Genomic DNA, 22,298 nt, shown 5'->3' with positions numbered 1-22,298 from the left:
CCCATATAGTAATTTCTTAAGTAACATAAGTGTAACATCATCACAAGTATTTCTTACAATTTTCCTTACACATTAAATAAATTAAGTAACCAAGAAAATGCCAAATATCCTTGACTTATTTCCTATTGTGTTTTTAATGCTACAGGCACTGCCTATTCCAGCAATATTTTTTCCTAAAACCGATAGCACAAAACTGGATGTCCTATAATCACAGATCTCTATAACCACCACAGAATTTAAATCTACATAAATCATTTTTCCTCAGATACAGTACATAACAAAAAGCTCCCCACAAGAAGGCACAATTTACCGGTACATTGAGAACATTTACTTGAGAAACAAGCCCAAAGTGCAAGCGCTTCAAATTTCCAAAAATTATTTCTTCCTTTTCAATGAATAATTGTTAGCAATAAATTTTTATTTAAAAATTGTTTTTAGAAAAACAAACATGAGACTTTTTGTGTTCACTTTCTTTGAGGAAATTCATAGCGGTACAATAAGGATAACATAGAAAAGCCTAAAGACAAAAACAGGTATGACAAATTATGGATCCTTGTAGTTTGCAGCTGTTGCATCATCCATGTAGTCAATTCAGGTGCATGGCAACTGGCTCACAATTATGACCCCCGCAGTATTTTTGTGGTCATGTGATCATCATTTGTGATTGTCACTGCCAGCTTCTGAAAATCAGAGTCTGCAGACGCAAAATCTAGTTACTTAAGGTTCTTGTTGGAACTAGAAATAGTACCTCTCCAAATAGATACTTCTTCTGCAGATGGAAGTAGGTGAGAGTAATTATTATGCAGATGGAAGTAGATGAGAGTAAGAAAAATTGCACAATTTGGGGGTTTCAATGTGGACAGTTCCCCAGGCTCTGATTTAATATATTTTAACATTCTTTTTAAAATGAAAATAGCTAACGAAATTTTATTTTATATTTTTCTTTTATTTACAAGAATAGCATAATAACAGAATGCACTTTGGAGGTCTTCTAGTCCAACCCCCTGCTCAGATAGGAAACCGTATACCAGCGTTGGTGAACCTTTTTGGCACCGAGTGCCGAAATGGGAACCCACATGCGTGGGCAGGGAGCATCAGAAACTACAAGAGCAGCTCCCCACCACACATGCACATGCTGGAAAGCTGAGCTTCTGGTTTTCCGATTTCTGCATGCATGCGCGAAGACCAGCTGGCCGGTGCATATGTGCACACTGGAACCCAGAAGAGCAATGGGCGATGGCTGGCATGCCCAGAAAGATGGCTCTGTGTGCCACTTCAAATATGTGTGCCATAGGTTTGCCATCACACCCCTATACTATTTCAAACAAATGGTTGTCCAATCTCTTCTTAAAAACCTCCAGTAATGGGGCACTCTAGATACAAGTCATTCCACTAATTAATTGTTCTAAATGTAAAGAAATTTCTCTTTAGTCCTTGATTGGTCAGGTGGTCACCTACAGGTGCTTTGGAGAATAAGTGAACCCTCTCTTCTTTGTGGCAGCCCCTTAGATATTAGAACTCTGCTATTATGTCATACCTAGTCCTTTTCATTAAACTAAACTTATCCAATATCAGCAACCATTTTTATATGTCTTAGCCTGCAGTCCCCTAATCATATTTGTTGTTCTTCTCTAGGGTCTCAACATATTTTTTATGTCATGGTCACCAAAACTGGATGCAATAGTGCTTTACCAAGGTATTATAAAGTGATATTAGCATCTCACATGATCCCTCTGTTAATGGAGCCTAGGACTGCATTGGCTTTTTTGATAGTCTAAGATCCCTCTGGCAGTTATGTGTTGCTCAATGAGAAGAATAATCCTGAGTCTTACCACAGACACATAAGCAATTTTAGAATATTATAGCTACTATTTTGAAGGTTGTTGCCTTGCTAAAGTCTCTTAGTTTTGCCTCCCGGGGATATATTTTAATTGGGTTTGGGTATTTTAATTGGGGATGTTTTTTAGGGTTTCTATAGTATATTTATTTCTTGTACAGTCTTATCTCCTCCATCCAAATGTTTAGTATTTAATTGTTTTATATTATTGTATTTTATGCATTTTATCTGACTGTACACCGCCCCGAGTCCCTTTTTGGGAGAGGGGGCGGTTTAGAAATCCAAGAAATAATAATAATAATAATAATAATAATAATTATTATTATTATTATTATTTAAAGGAAAGGTGGGTTGATCATGGCATCAGCTGTTTGACTTCTGCTAAGTGGGTATTTTATGACTGCCCATAGCAACCATGACAACAGGCACCTGCTCTTTGTGATTTGATAAAACCTGGCAGCATCCAGATGTATCACTTTACAACTTTCAGAATGACAGGAATTATAATCTGACATATCAAGAGAAGCCAGGTCCCTGCAAAATTGAATTTAACAGTGAAAAACTAAGCAGTTTTCATTGTAACAGTGTGACGGAGAGAAGCTATTGGACTGGACTAATTTTATTTGGATAGAAATTAGCTGGGAGGCTTATAGTGAAAAGTAATTTGGAAGTTTGTTTTGATCAAAGGAATATAAATCAAAAGTGGTGTTAGCAGAGACTACTTTTAACATTCTGTATGTTCGTTATTGGATTGCCTATTCAATTACTGCTAGAACATTGACTGTCCTTCATTTGTTGAGATACATTTGTCAGAAAACTAATAATATTGAAGCAAGTCAGGGCAAGGGTCACTGTCTCCGTTGCAATATTAGCAAGATACAGAGCAGACAGGTTATGATTATGAATACCATTTACTTATTATTGTAAATCTATATGTGGAAGTGCTTGTGAAGAGGCAAAGAGATAAAGGCTTCCTGTTTTTGAAGTTGCTTTGGACTATTTTTTTTTTCACACTCTGTCCTGCTTTTGGTGCCTGAGGACAAATTTATTCATTCAGCTACTGCTTATCCTACTGTGGTGCTGATTAAATGAGAAACAGGGACTGAAGACAAAGCAGAGTCTTTGGAATTAATGTCAAAACCTCTCCCTAACCACCCTCCTTAGTAAGTTTAAAAACATTATTTGCAATTATGCAGTGCAATTCTTACAAATATTTGCTTTTGAATTGATTCAGATGCATTTAGTCATGTGTTAAACTCAATGAAATCAATGGGAATTAAGTTAATGATTTCACTTAGACTGGATGCCATCATTTCAGTTAGACTGGATGCCATCATTTTTAATTTCATCATTTGGAAGGTTGCAATTCAACAAAGCTACCAGCTAAATTAATTTTAAGGGTATATGTTGCCCCATGAGAAGTTCCACCCAGTGCACTGAGCAGTGAGGATGCTTCATTCTGATCTATTTTGAAGATTTCTTTGCAATGTTTACTTTTATGAAAAAAATAATCTCAAAAATCTAAACTACCAGAATATTGGACAATCACTGTTCTTCAAAGTACACAGAAATAAATGTGGACTCTATGTCATTGCCTGGGGGACACCTGAGTGTAGGATTCCTACACTCTTTAGGGAGGCTTCTTCCTTGTCCCTCCATAAATGTGGAAACTGACAAGAAAAAATGCTACAAAATTAAGTGCAGTTGTGGATAGTTCTTATTACATCCTCTTCTAGTTTAGTGACTGAATTCTGTTCCCATGACTTTATTGTTAAGTGAAACGGTTAAGTGAATATGTGACACAGAAAGAGAGAGAGAGAGAGGATTGCTGGGAAGATCACTGATGGCTGCCATCTCAGACGAAGTTCTCTTATTCAATGACCTATGTCCGACCCATTCCCCTCCTTTTCTGTCCCCCATTGCTTACATAAACTTTCTCCTCCTGAGTTACTGTTCTCCATAGTGTAGCCTTTCCATAAAAAGTGCTAACTACAAGTTAACAACCTCACCTCTATGAACTTAATTAGTTGATTAGAACTATTCAATCTGTTTGCATGGCTTCCTGAAATTGACTGGCACTTAATCAGTTTCACACTGATTGCTTTTGTTGTCAGGTGCACAAAATCAGGTTGTAAATGCATATACTAGTGGTAGAATGCATTTTTTAAAAAAATTATTTATCATTGTTGTATTTGTAAATAGCTGTTAACTAACGTAGTTGTTAAATGAGGAGTGGTTGTATAGATAAAGCATAATTTGCTCGAGGACTACCAATTTATCATGGCCCTTTCTCTAGGAGCTACAGCATCTTCTGACACACCTCCTTACAAAAAAAATGGGTAAGAGAGTAGTAAAAAGAAGCATTACTAAGAGGTAAGGGACACAGAACCAACCTATTTATGACATTCAGAGGATTTTTTAGTTATTATATCTGTGGATTTTTTTAAAAAATTGGATTCTGCTGTTTCTTGTTGGTAGCATACATAGTCCTGAAACTATGGTTATTCTGTCCAATTCCATCTTTGAAGATGATCTTGGAAGTTATCCTGCACTATGGGATAATAAAATAACATTCAACATTTGGCTTAGTTGAGACATTCCATTTCTACAGGGTTATCCAAAACACTGTACCAACAAATGTACCAACTTCAAACAATGTACTAATCCACCTTGTACCCATCTTGCACTTTTTTGTTTGTTTGCTTTTGTTTGTTTGCAGGGCAGAGATTGGGATTACAGAAGGGATTACAAAATTGTGGCTATATTTCTTTTTTGCAGATGGATTTTCATAACTGAGATGAACAGAAATGTAAATAGCATAAGCATACAAAACAAGCATTCTTTAGGCAAGGCTTTGTAGTTCAAACAGATTCGTAGGAAACCAAATATGTACATAATAGTTTCCAGTTTTCTTCATCTTGAACAATAAAATTTACATAAAATCCTGACTATACTTTTATAAAAATAACAAATGCACAGGGTAGTTATTAGTTCCTTGATGTACATGATAAATATTCATGGAGATGTGTTGCTTCCCCCTCCCCTTTCTCCCACCTAAGTACGTATTGCAAAACCTGGGTGAGAATGCCTGTGATGCAAAGGCCTGAGACAATGAGGAAGATTTTATACAAAGATGGAATTATTAAATCATCGCATTCACCTCCCAAACTAAGCTAAAAAGCATCCTAGGGGCAAGGCAGATTATTTCTTCTTCACCTTCTAGAAAGAATGCCAGCTCCTGGGGATGCAAGGCTGCACAAAGAAGCAGCTTTTGGAAACCAGGGGAAAGAATGCTATTAGCTTAAAGCTCTCTGCTTTAATTCTATGAACATTTACCAGGAAATAATCCCAACACAGAATTATATTACATATGACACACTCTGGTCATTACATTTTTAAATAAATCCTGTAAATATCTTGATGAAGACATTTTACAAATAAGAATGGTAAGGTTAACTGTCTGCACAAATTCTGAGTTGACATGTCTGCAGTTCTTGTTGTACTTAACTATCACATTTTGAAAAAAATATCAAATACGAGTTTTTACCCAACTTGTCAGGATGGGGGAGAGTTGCCATTTCTTTGCGGAATTTTCAGCCCTCCTGCTGATTTAATCAAGCAGGGGGATGCTGAGCTCACAGTTGCAAGAGATAATTAGGCTTTCCTTGTTGGAGGAGTAAGCCTCCCTTTGCCTAAAGGAGGAGGTGGTGAAAACTTTATTAAGTAAACCTTCCCTTGATGTGAAAGAGTTGGGAAATTACTGGTTGTTTTAAATGTGTTGGGTGGGGGCTTTGCCCTATGGAGGCTGTTGATTATCTGAACCCAATTTAATTAAGCTGTTAAGTAGGGTATGGCATTGTGGCTGCTTTGTGGATTTTCTGTGATGAGAACTGGGTGTAAGGAAAGGGGGCATAGCCATTTTAGTACTCTTGAATCCTTCATCAGCTTCACTTTCTGTATGAAACTGTTGGAAGTAACCAATACAAACTCCAGAGACAGGTACTATCAGTATGCTGATGAGACCTGGATCTACCAATCCTTGCTATTGAATGTCATGAAAGTACTTACCGTATTTTTTGTACTATAAGAGGCACCGGTGTATAAGACGCACCAAGATTTAGAAGAGGTAAGAAAGAAAAAAAGTTTTCACCTTCCCTCAGCCCCAGTGGTGGGTTCCGGATCCCATTCCAACAGGTATGGTTGGAACGGGCCCAGCGTCGCCCACATGGATGCGTGCGGTATGTGCACACCCACACGTGGTATGTGCATGTGTTGTAGCTGCCAGGGACACTTTCGCAAGCCTCCGTGACACTCCAGCTGCTCGTTGGAGCGTCGCCCAGGCGCTGTACACACCATGTGGGTGTGCAGAAGTGCCAAAGGACAGGTAAGGAGCTCGGGCGGGCGGGTGAGCCTTCTGGAGCACCATACCGGAAGGGTACCCAGTACTCCGGGCAGGATCCAGTATGCCTGTACCGGGGCGTACCGCCTGCAACCCACCACTGCTCAGTCCCCAGCAGCACTCTGCAGGCTTCAGCATGGCTGGGGCAAAGTAAAAACGACTCCGTTTCTGCCTTGCCCCAGCCCTGCTGAAGTCTGCATAGTGCTGCTGGGGGCTGAGGTAAAGCAAAAAAGCTTCTGTTTTTGTGAAAAATGACCCATTTTTCACAAAAATGGGATGTGGGGATGGGGCTTCAGGAGGCCAAAAATGGCTGTATTCAGTGTATAAGACGCACCAACATTTCCACGCTCTTTTTTTGGGGGGGAAGGTGAGCCTTATACTCCCCAAAATATGATAATTTCCTTGACAATTTCCTTACTGCAATAGTAGAATGGATAATCAAAACACAAAAGCCTAATAAACACTTTTTTGTAAAAGACCTAAGCAAATGGAGCAGAGAGAAGGAAACTTAAGAAGACCACACTGCCAGTAGTGTTAAGATCTCATTTCATTTCCTAGCTAGTTGGTATTTCCAAAAATCTGTTTACTGGTCTTTATGTCCACTACTCATTTTTTGGGGGGTTGAAATCTGCCTTGAGTTGCCTAATCTCTACCTTCACCTGGACAGAAAGGTAGGATGTAAATAAAATTTTAATTATAAAATAAATCAGAATTATGCACAAGTGTATTTTAATTTTATTATTTTACTATATTGAGTACTGCTTGATTGATCTCAAAATAACAAATTTTACTCTATATGTTGGTCAGCTAATTTAGTTTAATTTAATTTAAATGATTATATGGCTGCCCATCTCACAACAGTGGCTCTGGGTGATGTATACAAATTAAAACAACTGCACCATAAAACCCATGATCCTCAAGGTTAAAACAAATTCCAAATCGAAAAACAACAGCCTTAATAGCAGAGCTTATATAACTTTCTGGCCTAAATATCTTGGGGACCAGCAGGATCTCCAAAACCTTGTGAAAGTGAGAGCCATTCAATTCCCAAGAGGGATGTTTATCCACAAAACAGGTGTTGCCAGAGAAGGCATGACCCCTGGCTTCAGCAAGATCATACTATTTGATAAAGAGAACCCAGAGCATGCTTTCTCAGCAAATATGGTGGGCTGAGCAGAAATAATGGGGGAGAGAATTGTGGTCGTACAAGTAGGGCTTCATAGGTGATAACCAGTATTTTGAATCACAGCTAGAATATAAATGTGAATTGTAGCTCACAGAGCAGTGGTATTGTATGAACATAATGAGAAACACAAAAAAACTGTGCTTGGAATAGGAGGTGACCAAACTTGACAGTTCCAAGGACTCCTACAATCTGCTTCAGGCAATTACATTGGACTTATATGGCCAGGCTCCAAGTGAATCAAAGTTATTTAATCTGTCAGATGCCTAGAATAGTCCTTATAGTCAAGAGATGGGTTGCTCCCGGTTTTACTACTGGTTCACTTTGTGCACACTTTGCAAGTGTGCATCAGTTGCATGCTGCGTGCACGTGAGCAGTTCAATGTAAATTGTTGTTCGCACATGCTCACACACTACTAAACAATGGCAGCAGAGACCAGGGAACTGGTTTGGGGGCGTGGCCAGCTTGGGTTGCTGCCGGTTCTGCGACCCAGGCCAAACCAGGAGCAACCCACCTCTGTTACAGTCCTGCTGGTGTTTCCACAGACGAGACCCTGCAGGTGTGATCCAACTAGGAGGAACCGGGATACCCTGAAGAGAGCCAAATGCCTTTATGAAGATGATAGATGCCTTCTCTAGATATTATTCCACTTAAAAAGCAACATTTGGGGTCATTCTCCCCTTAAAGTCCTGCTTTATATGAGAAAGTCCTGCTTTATATGATAAAACATAGCATGCCATTAACATCAGTGGTGGGTTTCTATTATTTTAACTACTGGTTCGCTCGTGGATGCACTCGCACACAACGTTTCTGCGCATGTGCAGAAGCTGTAAGTGTTCCAAATATCATCCAAAATTAAATCAGAGTTCAAGGCAGAGCTTTCCTCAAAGTTCCAATGTATTAAGAGAGACATGTTGGTACATCTGTGGGAACCTGAATCTGAGCTTCCTGGGTTTCCCCACACAGTTGAAAGTTCATGATCTTGCCCCCACACCCACAAGTCCATCACATGGTCCAATCTTCCACTGCCAAGCTGGCAGTTCCACCCATCCAGTTCCGGTCAGGTGCAGAGGTTCAGAGACAAAGAATGACCTTGCTTTCTAGAATGGATTTTTTTTGACAACAACACACTCTATTCCTTACTATTCCCCCCTCCCAATTCCCCACTAATGAAACAGCATAGTAAAATAAGAGAGAGTGTGGCAGGCCAAAGATCCTAAAAGGAACCGGCTGCAGGCCTGACAGGCGGCCTCTCCTACGAAGAAAAACATTTCCTGAAAAGAGAATAACATAAGGGTTAACACAACAAAATTAACCACCTCCCCCCCCCTGGCTTATCGGGATACTTCTCATGGAATTGTTTTACTAACTTATCTGCTTTTAGGTCCCAGCTTTTCACCCAAGTAGCTTCGAACAAAGGGTACCCGTTCCAATGCACTAAATGCTGTAAGCGACCCCTATACAGCCTGGAGCCTACGGTTTTTTCCATGTCATTTTGTGTTTCCCCCTCTATCACTACAGGAGGAGGGAATGCTTGGGTGGATGGTCTTATGCTGGACCCAATTACTGGCTTCAACAAGCTACAATGAAATTCTGGGTCAAATTTCCCTAGACTTCTGGGTAGACCTCTGAGTTGAACTATAACTGGGTTAATTATCTTCACTATTGGGAATGAACCTAGAAATTTAGGGCCAAATTTCTTGCTAGGCATTCTTAATCTTATGTATTTGGTAGATACGAAACTTTGTCCCCCACACGAAAGGGAGTTGGAGCGAGCGGTATTTATCAGCTTGCTTCTTGTAGGCTTCTGCCGCATCTGCTAAGGCTTTGTTCATATTTTCCCATTCTTTTTTAAGCGTGTCCATCCATTCATTCAGAGACATGGAGGAGGGAGGTTCTCTAGGCAGCTCAGGCATGGGAACTGGTAATCTGGAAAGGAGTTAATCCAGTGCTGCTGTGGACCACATTGTTGTACGTCACTTCAGCGAAGGGTAGCAAGTCCGACCAGTTGTCTTGCTGATAGTACACATAACGCCAGATATATAGTTTCACCATCACATTGGCCCTCTATGCTGCATGGTTCATGCTGGGATGAACCTCTGAGCTCAGTACTTATGTAGACCCAATGGACTTCAGAAACTCTCTCCAGAACTTGTCTGTGAACTGGACTCCGTAGTCTGAAATGATCCTCTTGGGCACCCTGTGCAGGCGATAAATGTGTTTCACAAACATTTTTGCTAATTTCTTTGTGGACGGCAACCCTGAGCAAGCGATGAAGTGTGCCTGCTTGGAAATCAAATCAATAACTGTCCAGATTACTCTATTCCACTGCTGTCTGGGAGTTCGATAATGAAGTCCATTGCGATCTCTTTCCATGGTTGGTTAGGGCTGGCCACTCGTAGTAGTCCAGGGGGCTTTTCTGGCAGTGTTTTCATCATTGCGCAAGTAGCACAGATTTTTACATAATCTTCCACCTCCAATTTCATCTTTGGCCACCAAAATTGATGCCTGGTGATGTGAAGCATTTTTAGGAATCCAAAGTGGCCTCCTAGTTCCACCTCATGGCTTCACTGTAGAACTTCCAGCCTCAACCCCGCGGTGATGTACAGTTTGGACCCCTTCCAGGCTAATCCATCTTTCATCATTAGGATATGTTTGTTATTGTTGAGCCACGGGTCTGCTGGGAGTACCAATTTCATCGCTGTCATCAGCTTATCCTGGCTTCAGTTGGTGACTTGGCCTGCCTTTTGGTGGGAGGAAGAAAGGATGGGGTGAATAACTTCTCCCTTCTTACTGTCGTACTGCGATTTTCTCAGCAAAACATCTGCCAACAAGTTTTTTGGTACTTGTTGGATACCTAGGGGTTTTGTCTCTGCTGCAGGTGCTGCAGGTTCTGGGCTCTTGGGTCCAATCGTCCCTGGGTGGCCCTTTGGCTCCACCGGTGGTAGCAGCCCAAATGTGACCATCAATTTCCTACTGCCGTCTTCCCACTTTAGCGTTGGTGTCCACTTGTCAAGTCATGCAAGGCCCAAGATAATTAATTCCAGCATCTTTGGAGCCACAATGAATCTGAGAAGCTAATAGTGGCGGCCTACTTGTAACTTTACCAGTTTCAGTCATTAGCATTGCTGGGACCCCCCTAATTAGCATTCCATCTACCAGCTCAACCCGAATGGGACAGGCTAGAGGTCTTGTGCGTATGCCTAGTTGCTTTACAATTGACATGCTGATTAAGCATTGAATGCAGCCAGTTTCCACAAATCCTTTAACTTCCCCTTCCACCCCTGTTTCGGGTACTTGGAACTTGGCTTGGAAAGCAATGGGACAGATGGGTGCACTCACCATCAGGTTGTCTTCCAAAGTTTCCCCATTGGGTGGACTCTTCATCAACTTAGGTTGGGATCAGTTTTCAGAGGTTGTGACCCAGATGACTCTTTTCTGGTGGCATCTGGGGCCTTCTCTTTACCGCCCTGGCGGTTGGTGCACACGTTTGTGATATTGGGGCTGGAGCCAGGCACTCTGGCGCTCCATGGCCAAGTTGACAGCAATGGTGGCATTTTATTGCCCTCCCGAGGGGCGGAACCCAGTTGCAGCTCTAAACTTAGGAACCGCCTCATCATTGTTCCGATAACACTTTCTAAACGAAGAGTTCTGATACATTTACATGACTGCATTGTTAGTAAGAAGATTCAACCTGGTTAATGACTGGTTAAACATATTATAGGAATATGATAACTATCCTTTGATACCTTCCAGTTATCCCTTTTGACTTGTATTTTTATCATTGATTTGAAAGAAACCAATTTCCACCTCACTCCAGAAAAACAAAATCTGTTCAGATGAGGTTTGAAATGTTTATGTATAATTAAACTGGCAGACTATTTTATGTATGTCCAAATGCCCAATAAACACACAAACACACACACACACACACAATCTAATCCAATGTTTTTGTATAAAACATGAGATTTAAATTTTATAAGAATTCAAATAATGTATTTTTAAATCTACAGGCCGTTTACTAATTAACAGGGAAATGTTCTCAATTATCATGTTTGGCACCACAGATATCTCCTGCTTTTGACATTCAAATCTCTAGCTACTGGACTTCAAAATTCTATTGTTTTCTATGCAAAATATCAGCTTCTACTCTCATCCTATAAACTTGTGTCTCATGATGGCTGATATATGTATGGATCAATGGTGGGTTCCTACTGGTTTGGCCCAGTTCGGCTGGTAGTGGTTTGACAGCCTGGGTTGCTGGAACCGGCAGCGACCCAGACCTGCCACCCCCAAACAGGTTCCCTGGGCAGCGCCATTGCTGCCACCATCTTGCTTTTCAGTTCTACGCATACACAGAACAATTTTAATTGCACTGTACATGCGCGCGAAGAGTGCACATGAGCAAACCGGCAGTAGTGCCTGCTGGAACCCCTGGTATGGATTCTCAAGCATGGATTGATAGTGAACAAAAAGTTTCACTGCTGACATATGACATATTTATAACATTTCAGGTAAGTTTAACAATCCTCTTTACACAGTGCATAATAGTCTTCTCTTAATCCATAAAACAGAACATCAGACATCTCAGAAACAAGGATGGGCATGATAATTTCAATAAATGTTGCTATTATTAAAGGTCTAAGGGTACAATATTAGAATCTCAGATAAATGCTGAAAATTGTTTTTATTCCAAACCAGCCTGAAATATCTGAAAATTGACCACATTCATTTGATTCCAACTAGTGTTTTGTCTTTTTAGTGGAGTGTAATTATTTTTAATCATCATTCATTAAATTTATTAGTTGGTTGCACTATACAAGCTACACAAACCACATTTGTATTTCCATCTCCTTATTATGTAGGTGTAGGTCTTGATATAATGCATCCAGTAGGTGGTATGATATTTATGGAAGGCTAGAATATTAAAAAATGTATTGTTTCTGTAACATCTTTGAGTATAGTTTATACCTCTTCGACCCATCCTGGACTTGACCACTATTGTTCAACATGAATTAGACACATGGGATTTTGTAAGGAGTGCTCTTCCAATGATAGGAAAACTATTTTTTTCCTTTCATTTGAGTTTACCAGAATCTTAAAAGTGTGAGAGCAATATATTCACTTCTTTCGCAGGAATTGTTAGGAAGTGGATTTCTCCTATGAGATAAAATGAGATATTCCCCTTTGGCAATCAAACTCATTACAGACTGCAAGTATCCAATTGTGTAAGTTCTTGAAATATCCCATTATTTCCTTGACAGGGAAAAAAACAGGTGCACCTAGCTTTTGGGGAGGAAAACAAGAAAACAAAAAATCTGCCTCTGCCTTCCAGCACCAGCACATGGCTCGTCAAGGCTCTGCTCCATTGCGCCCACCACTAGTCAGCTAAGAGACAGATGGATCCCAGCCTCTCGCAGCCCCACCAATCAGCGGGCTGGCCCAGAAATGATGCTAATACTGCCTCTTCTATTTCTGCTGTCTCTGCCAGAGAACGCTGGAGCCTTTGCCAGCATTTTCTGCCTATCGCCACTGTTCATCACTGCCGCTATTCACCACCTATCAGTAGTTGGACTGGCTTCTGGAATAACACCGATCAGTTGTTCCAGGCACTGCCTATCTCTGCCTGTTGGTGCCACCGCTTATTGCTGCTGCTCGCTGCCGCTGCCTATTGCCACCACTCATCACCTATTGCTGTCGCCTATCGCCATTGCTTGCCACCTTTCACCATTGCCTATTGCCGCTGCTCACCACTGCCGAAGAGCGGTGGTGGCAACAGGCAGTGGCGGCAATCCCTGCTACCTAGAACAGTTGATTAGCGGTATTATGGAATCTAACCACTGATAGGCAGGGGAGGTGACTGGCGGTAGCAGCAACAGGCGGTGGTGGCGACAAACAATATTAGGTCCATAAGATATACAGACATTTCCACCCACTTTTTGGGGGGGTCATATAGTGGGTCATATAGTACAAAAAATATAGTACTACAAGTTCACTTCCACAACACTTGTGTGTTAGTAGCCCTTTTGGCCTGGAGCATACTATATTGGCAATGGCCTGTCCATAACTTGAATCACAACAGTTTGGATATTGTGTACCTCTTTAAAATATCAGTATCCCGTTTTTCTTTCCACCAACAAACAAATAATTCAGGATCAATGGATCAGAAAGTAATTGATGAAAAAAATAAATTTCAGCCTCTCTGCACTAGTTCTAGATAAAGTCCAGCTGTTCAAAGTGAGATTTGCTTAGTATAGAACTGAAAAGGCGAGTTGATGTTTGGTAAGAAGCAGCAGCACCTGAATTCTTCAATTAGGGGATTTATTACGCAAGATTGGACAAACGTCACAATAATAAAACTTCATGCTTTCTCAATTTTCATATTTATTCTTCTCACTAGGGTTCCAATATCATTATGTTTGAAATCAGTGTTGACTACATGTCAATTATTGTTGGTCTATACACTAATTTGATTGTGGTTTCTTTTCTTAAAAAAACTCATTCTAATTTAAATTATTTTATCTTTCATTAAAATATTTTTATGTAGTGATAATAATTTGACTCTGCTAGTGAGTGACTAAGTGGCATGTAGAGGACATATCTAAAACTGATCTGTAGTATAAAAATAACTAATTAACAGAGCAAACGTTATAATTACTCTTTATTTGTAAGTGCTGTAATATTCAATTTTCATTAAATAAATAAGTAATTAATGAACATCAAAACTAATTTTCAATATTTTCTTATTAAAATATAACTTAGCTACAACTGTTGTTGCTCCATATGATCAGTAAAAGAAACAAATCAATGTTTCTTTTTTTGGATAATCCTAAAACAACATCACCAACAAAATGACTTACAAGTATAATTAAGTGTTTCATGTTTCATTGATCACTAGTAATTCTGGATTCCATTTGCACACTTGCTCAGGAATACCTGCAAAGAATGCTGAAAAATTTTCTATAATTTAGAATTGCCATTGCACCCTTAACCAATGGGTCAGAAAACACCAGGACAATATCTATACTCTTAAACATTTTGAAGCAGATCTTTGTGGTTGCTATCAGTCGACATTTGATTTGATGACACATGAACAATCAAGCAATATGTTCCTAAACATTTCAGGCATATATCTGAAAAATGTCTCCGTAGCCATCAATGAAAGATTTAATTTTGTATATTCATCTCTCTTCCTTTGAGAAAATGACAGATCAATAATTTAAATTACTCTCTTAAACATACATTTGTTTCTCTACCTTGAGACCAATGATTTGCTGATATAAAATTTAAACCACTGTGGCTGAATCTCCAAACAAAAGCGTGCATGCAGTCAACTGGTACTAACTGGTTCAGTAACAGTGGTGGGTTCCAGATCCCATTGCAATCGGTACGGTGCAGCGGGGCCGGCTGTCCACAACATGAACGTGTGCAGCGTATGCCATGCCTACTTACTGCTTGCGATACTCCATGACGCTCTAGCTGCTTGGTGGAGCATTGCACAGGGGCCATACGCTCCATTCACGTGTGAGGAAGCCCTGAACACCTCAAATACTGGTAAGGAGTGCGGGCAAGCGGGTGGGCCCTCTGGACCACCATACGGGAACGCTACCCGGTGCTCCCAGCAGGCACCGGTAATCCCCCACCACTGTTCAGGAACCCACCCCTGATGGGAATGAGCATGATGGTAACTGAATCCTGAAAAAGTTGATGCTGGATTACATGTACATAATGACCTAAGTGGTTGATAGTAAGAAAAGTGTATATACAATAGCCATGAATATACTTTATTTCAATGATTATATTTGCTTTAATGATTATAATGATGAGCATGTATCATTAAGTCATTGTCAACCGTTACCTACCACATGTATAGATATTTGTCCATGATCATCTGTCCCTAATCTGGTCCTTCAGTTCTTCCAATGATATACACATTCCTACCATAATTAAGTCCATTTTTCTGGTCATCCTCCTCTTCTCTTTCCTTCCACCTTTCCCATCATTAAAACTTTATCCCCCAGTGTTGGGTCTTCACATAATATAGGTAGGATAATTTAAGGCTGATCAGTGTCTTAATGTATGCCAATAAAAGTAAATTAATCTTTAAATGTTTCTCTCAAACTTCTCTTCTTCATGAAAAGGACAGACTGTAATATTTTCTATGCTCATCATAGCTGGTAGCTGGCAAAACAATATATATGTTCATGTCTTCTTTTTTTACAAAAAGTTCTAACTTTCAGATGTTTTAAACATTGTTTTTCGCTCCTTGCTTTGTTTTAATGCTGGAAAAGATGTGGATAATTCAAATTTTAAAAAAAGAGAGACAATCTTATTTTATTACTTGGAGGCCCTGAACTGCTTTAAAATTTCAAATCAAGCTTTGAACAAGTACAAAGAAAAGAAAATAATTATCATTAGCTAGATTGAAAATAGATTATGTATCCAATCGTTGCTGTTCTTACCTCTCCGAAACAACTTTTCTGCCAGATTATAATTTTGTATGTATGTATATATGTATGTATGTATGTATGTATGTATGTATGTATGTATTTATTTGTAACAAGGACATGCGAGGGAATAACAAGAGTATCTGAACATTGTTCACGCAGAAAAGAGATACTAAAGGAACCTTTGCCAATGCTGAACTTATTAGTAGACATACCCCAACCTAAACTAATTAGATTACAATCAATGTAAGAAATAAGTATAATGCATATCAAGGGGGTCATTAAACCTGTTATAAACTCAGCTTTGATGTCATTGTCTCATTTTCCTTTGATGTTTCTTTTAAGAGAGAAAAAGAAAAGCTGAGGACATTTTGCTCCAAACATAAGCACCTCACCGAAACTATACAAACAAGTTTTTAAAAAATCTGATTTATTGGCTTTTTTGAAGTTCATAAAATATAAATCTTTTAAATAATAAATATACATCTATACAAAACTCTCAAAAAATATACTGAAAATAATAATTCCTCCTTTGGAGTTAATTATTGCTTTATGGGGCATGATTGAAACCAGCTAATGCAAATGTTGTTAAAATCTTTATCAAAAGTAGAATAAACAAGTATCTGTTGATATTGTCAATTTGTATTATTTCACCAGAGATTCTAGAAGTTTCAAAATTATGCATAGTTGAGCTGCTTTGTGAAAGGTGTTTGACAGCCTAAAAACTTGATTGCTAATAACTGCATCATAAACCTTAGGGGAAGAGTACTGAAAATATTATTTTGTGAGTCGAAAGTGAAAGTGGAATTGAATGGAAGTGGAATTCTGTAGCTGATTTCATACCCTTAAATATCCTCCAGAAGGCTTCCAATTCTCCAGAGTGGGTTTTAAGGGTGTGCAGAGAGACATAGATAAAAAGAAAAACAATGGAAATTCCATTTCACAACCAGACATCTGCTTATATAAAACAAAATTCTATTTTATTTCTATTTTATTACCTAATGGCAACAGTTGATGTTATTGCCTAAGTAAAAAAAGTATTATGGTTTGGGGATCACGAATGGAAATGGACTTAACATAAGACTCTAAATAATAATAAAACAGCCTACAGGGGCTTAACTAGCATCTTGCCCCAAGGTCTAGCAGTACAGACACATTTTTTTAAGTGATTTAAACAGTCTTAGCTGTGTACCTGGATGAAATAAATTGCAGGCTTCTAAAGTGATATACATGCTGGCAAAACCAAATAGCTTTAATGCAGAATGTTAGATTGGAATGTGCAGCATTGCTACTTCCATTACTGAAGACAGAATGCCATTTCATTTTTAAGCTTTAAGGCATAAAAACCATTTAGAAATGGGTTTAGATGGAATGGCGTGGCTTACTTGCCCACATCTGCTTGTGAAATAATGAGAAGCAAAGACATTTGTCTTTCATAACACTGTGCTTTGTAATATATGCCATGACCCCAAGATGATGGTCACCCTGATTGATTTCCCAACATCTTTAACCTAAAAGTATTTAATTTAAAAAAAACCTGAATATGTCACGAATTTGCAAAAAAAACATTTGATCAATGTTTACCGAAGCCATGAGAGAACATTCTTTCATAATGACTGCAAAAGAAATCATATACATAAACTATTTTCAAAGTAATCAATATGCTGATAATAAGAGAAGCTTAGATGAAAATTGTTTACCTAAAACTTTCAGTCTTTCTGCTCCAACGACCACTTCATTATCATCTGCAGAAAATAACAATTTCCCTGAAGTGGTTAGCACTTGAAATTTTTGGCTGTAGGCTTCCACTGCTTTGGGACCTAAAGAAAATAAAGAATTTAGTGGTCTATATAACTAATCTAATCCTGGAAATTATACATAACTAATACTTATTGAGCATAATGAACAGAGCTTCTTATTAGTTTATGCTAATAAACCTGAATAAATAAATACATATTCCTTGAAATACTGATAAACATGCCTGCCTATATTCTATTTACAGCATGTTACTTTAAATCAATTAAGCATGTATTTTAAATTTATATTATTTTAAAAAATCACTACTCTGTTGTTTGTTATTGACTTGAACACTGTCAAAAAACATTTTCAAGTTGTCATTACAAGCTAAAAATCCATGAAATTATGAATCAGGTGCTTCAACATTTCCAGTAAATGAAACACTAGTTCCCCTATATCTCCATAAAGGGGAAGAAAAGATGTCTAGTAGAGATAATCTGAGAAAGAACTGACTGAGTGGCATGGAATCTATTTATGTACTGTATTTTTGCAGCGTATTATACAGGTGTATATTATGTAAATGCCATAGAGTAACACAGCTCACCTCTGACAGTACCGTTAAGATTAGAACTTGCATATTGCTTGCATAAAATTCTCATTTAGAAACTCAGAGTAAAATTCAAAGTATATACAGGTGAAACTGTATATTGTGCAAAAGTTCATTTATTTCAGTAATGTAACTTAAAAGGTGAAACTAATATATGAGATAAGACTCATTACATGCAAAGAAAGATAGTTCAAGCTGTGATTTGTCATAATCGTGATGATTATGGCGTACAGCTCATGAAAACCCCAAATCCACAATCTCAGAAAATTAGAATAATACATGCAATCAATAAAATAAGGATTGTACATAGAACAATATCAGACCTCTGAAAAGTATAAGCATGCATATGTACTCAGTACTTGGTTTGGGCCCCTTTTGCAGCAATTACTGCCTCAATGTGGCGTGGCATGGAAGCTATCAAACTTTGGCACTGCTGAGATGTTATGGAAGTCCAGGATGCTTCGATAGCGGCCTTCAGCTCTTCTGCATTGTTTGGTCTCATGTCTCTCATCCTTCTCTTGGCAATGCCCCATAGATTCTCTATAGGGTTCAGGTCAGGCGAGTTTGCTGGCCAATCAAGCACAGTAATCCCACGGTCATTGAACCAGATTTTGGTGCTTTTGGCAGTGTGGGCAGGTGCCAGGTCCTGCTGGAAAATGACGTTATGGGCATCCCCATAAAGCTCGAAATGCTCCAAAATATCCTGGTAGATGGCTGTGTTGACCATTAATGAAGCACAGTGGACCAACACCAGCAGATGACATGGCTCCTCAAATCAACACAGACTGTGGAAACTTCACACTGGACTTCAAGCATCTTGCAGTGTGAAGAATCTCCATTCTTCCTCCATACTCTGGGTCCTTGGTTTCCAAATGAGATGCAAAAGTTGCTCTCATCAGAAAAGAGGACTTTGGACCACTGAGCAACAGACCAGGTCTGTTTTTCTTCAGCCCAGGTAAGATGCTTCTGATGTTGTTTGTTGTTCAGGAGCGGCTTGACAAGAGGAATACGACATTTGAAGCCCATGTCCAGGATCCGTCTGTGTGTGGTGGCTCTTGATGCACTGACTCCAGCCTCAGTCCACTCCTTGTGAAAGTCCCCAACACTTTTGAATGGCCTTTTCCTGACAATCCTCTCCAGGCTGTGGTCATCCCTGCTGCTTGTGCACCTTTTTCTTCCACATAACTTTCTATTAATGTGCTTTGATACACACTTTGGGAACATCCAACTTCTTTTGCAATTACCTTTTGAGGCTTTCCCTCCTTATGGAGGGTGTCAATGATGGTTTTCTGCACAACTGTCAGGTCAGCAGTCTTTCCCATGATTGTTATTTCTACTGAACCAGACTGAGAGACTATTTAAAGGCTCAGGAACCCTTTGCATGTGTTATGGCTTAATTAGCTGATTAGAGTGGGACACTTTGAGCCTAGCATATTGCACCTTTTCATAATATTCTAATTTTCTGAGATTGTGGATTTGGGGTTTTCATGAGCTGTAAGCGATAATCATCACAATTTTGATAAATCACGGCTTGAACTATCTTGCTTTGCATGTAAAGAATATATTCCATAAATTAGTTTCATCTTTTAAGTTGCATTACTGAAATAAATGAACTTTTGCATGATATTCTAATTTTTTGAGTTTCACCTGCATGCATTTATTACAACACTTGTAGACCAACCATCCCTACACATTTCTAAGAGACTTACAAAAACACAAAAATGATTGTAGAAAGATAAATAAAACAAGAAATAAAAAATGAATGAATAAATAAATATGGTTTTAGCCTATTCATAGTCTGTTATAAACAGAGGCTTGCTTTAGTACTGCAATAGTAGAAATACATTTCATAACAAGGGCTTACTATACAGAAAACTGAATTTATCACTGATATTTTAAATGTCTTTGTAACCCTCTCTCCTGCATTTAGGTTTCATCCATTTAACTAAATTAGATATATAATAAGAGACACAAATTATCTTGTTTCTGAATGGAAACTTCCTTTCCACCTACTCATGTGAGGAATTCCATTGGTGGAAGACACGTTTTGCATTCCCCAGAATTACCTTCCATAACATATTTGACAAATTTATCAATCAGTGAGAGAACACATTTGGAGAGTGTAAGTTACACCAGTGGGAATTAACTAAAGTAATTTATTTTCCTTATTTCTGAGTAAGAGCAAATACTGAACAGAGCTCTATTTAAGAAAGCTCCCCAACCCACCCCCATCTCTCTCCATATATATTAAAATTTATGTATATTAATATCAATCATTTAGTTCTTTCAACAACATCAATCATTGGTGTGCCTGACACTACCACAGGCAAAGATAAATTTTTCCTGAAAAACAAAAGGCCAATGGAAATGAAAAAGAATTTTAGCCAAACTTGATCGACTAGAACATCTTAAATGTTCTTATTATTTTTTCAACATTATAGAAAATATTGTTTAGCCTGAGCTCAGAACAGAAAAAAATATGCCCTATAAAGATTTGAAATACAGCAAAATAATAATAATAATAATTCAACAGCAGTTTATTCTTTTCTCCTAACAGAAAACTAAGCCTCAAAGAAGCCTCCCATCCTTCTATTAAATCTTTTTTGAATAAAATGCCTGACCCCTTCTCCCACAAATCTCCATTTATTTGCCATAATTTCTGATTGCTCCTATTTCCTAAAAAATAAAATAAAATAAAGAAGTACAAGCTGCTCTTCATTTAACGAAAGATTGGGCATCACTTCTATACCTATTAAGGTTCTCTTGTTGCCTTTTAATCAGGAGCAAAATCATATTTAAACAGTCATAATACTGTACAAAGTACCTTTCTTTGAATACATTTTACAAAAATTGATCTATAACTATATCTATATCGTAAGTTAAGCTTCTCCTTCTACAGACATGCCCTATATCACTTCTGGTCAACAATTAATATGTGTGTTCATAAGGAGTACAAGGTATTTGACACAAAAGATAGCTATATAGTTCAAGGAATAAATTAGGAAACAAATTCATTCAAACACAACGTGGCCAAGGTCTACATATTTAGGAGTGAGGGAAAAGTTACTTCCATTCTAAATATAGTTTTCAATTAAATACATATATTACAGTTGAATTTTATTAACATTGGTAATTACCTGACATTTTTCACTTCCAAAGGGGAATGCATTTTTACCATTTTAATATATTTTGTATTGGATTATCACAGTGAAATTAGATTAATTTTTGCATTACTTCAATAAAATGGAATCCACAGTGAAAAGGGTTATGTAGTATTGTTGCAACTGTAAATATGTCTCACTGACATATTCCAGTTGTCATTGCTATGCTATTATTTCCCAAAAGAGAGAGGTTAGGACATTATTATAGTATAATATATTACTGTTATTATTGTAATGTTTAAAGTTATCTAGCTAATCGCAGACTCTGTATGGTTCATCAATTGCAGGATAATTTGGGAGCTGATTTTTACAAGTGTAAAGTCAAAGATCAAAGCTAGCAAATAATGAAATAACTCACATTCAAAATCTTAATGTGATTATATAGTACTGTACTATACTAACCGTAATGCTGAATATTATTACATATTATTCAAGTCAGATGTCACAGGGTTGAAATTAACTTCTTGGCAGCATTATTTCACAAAGGTATTAAGAATTAATAACCAAAGATGTCATTATGAAAACTTTGTTAAATGAACTTTTTAAATTTTTTCATAGGTACATGCAAATAAATAGACTCCTCACTTTCTGCCTGATGGAAGAGATATGAACTAATCTCTACTGGGTTATTCTGTGCTAGAACTACTGAAGACTGTATTTGTCTTCAAATCAGGGGAAGTCTATGGAGATTCTCAGTCATCCAGGTCATGGTTGTCCCAAAGGAGCTGTTTCAAGAGGCAACTGGACTTTCTGGTTTTTCTTTGAAGATATTTTGCTTCTCATCCAAGAGCTGAAAAAGAAAACCAGAAAGTCCAGTTGCCTCTCAAAAATTCACCTTTGGGATATGAAGGAAAGATTTTTTCACACTGTCCCTATGTCAATCTTTTACCTTTCCCATAGTAAATTAAGTGAGTCTCTGTGTTTAAG

General features: G+C 38.2%; 1 protein-coding gene across 2 annotated transcripts in view; it reads right to left on the bottom strand.

The window, feature by feature from the left end:
* Positions 1 to 22,298, bottom strand: part of SGCD (sarcoglycan delta) — a 439,725-nt gene that overhangs the window by 59,718 nt on the left and 357,709 nt on the right. For both annotated transcript variants that reach the window (XM_081934767.1, XM_081934768.1), the window contains one exon: positions 17,567 to 17,686. In XM_081934767.1, coding sequence (XP_081790893.1) covers positions 17,567 to 17,686 — 120 coding nt within the window. The remainder of the gene's footprint in view (positions 1 to 17,566; positions 17,687 to 22,298) is intronic.

This window comes from Natrix helvetica (genome assembly GCF_964273705.1).
Source record: "Natrix helvetica genome assembly, chromosome: 1".
Classification (NCBI taxonomy): Eukaryota; Metazoa; Chordata; class Lepidosauria; order Squamata; family Natricidae; genus Natrix; species Natrix helvetica.
This window is presented reverse-complemented; position numbering and strand designations above follow the sequence as displayed.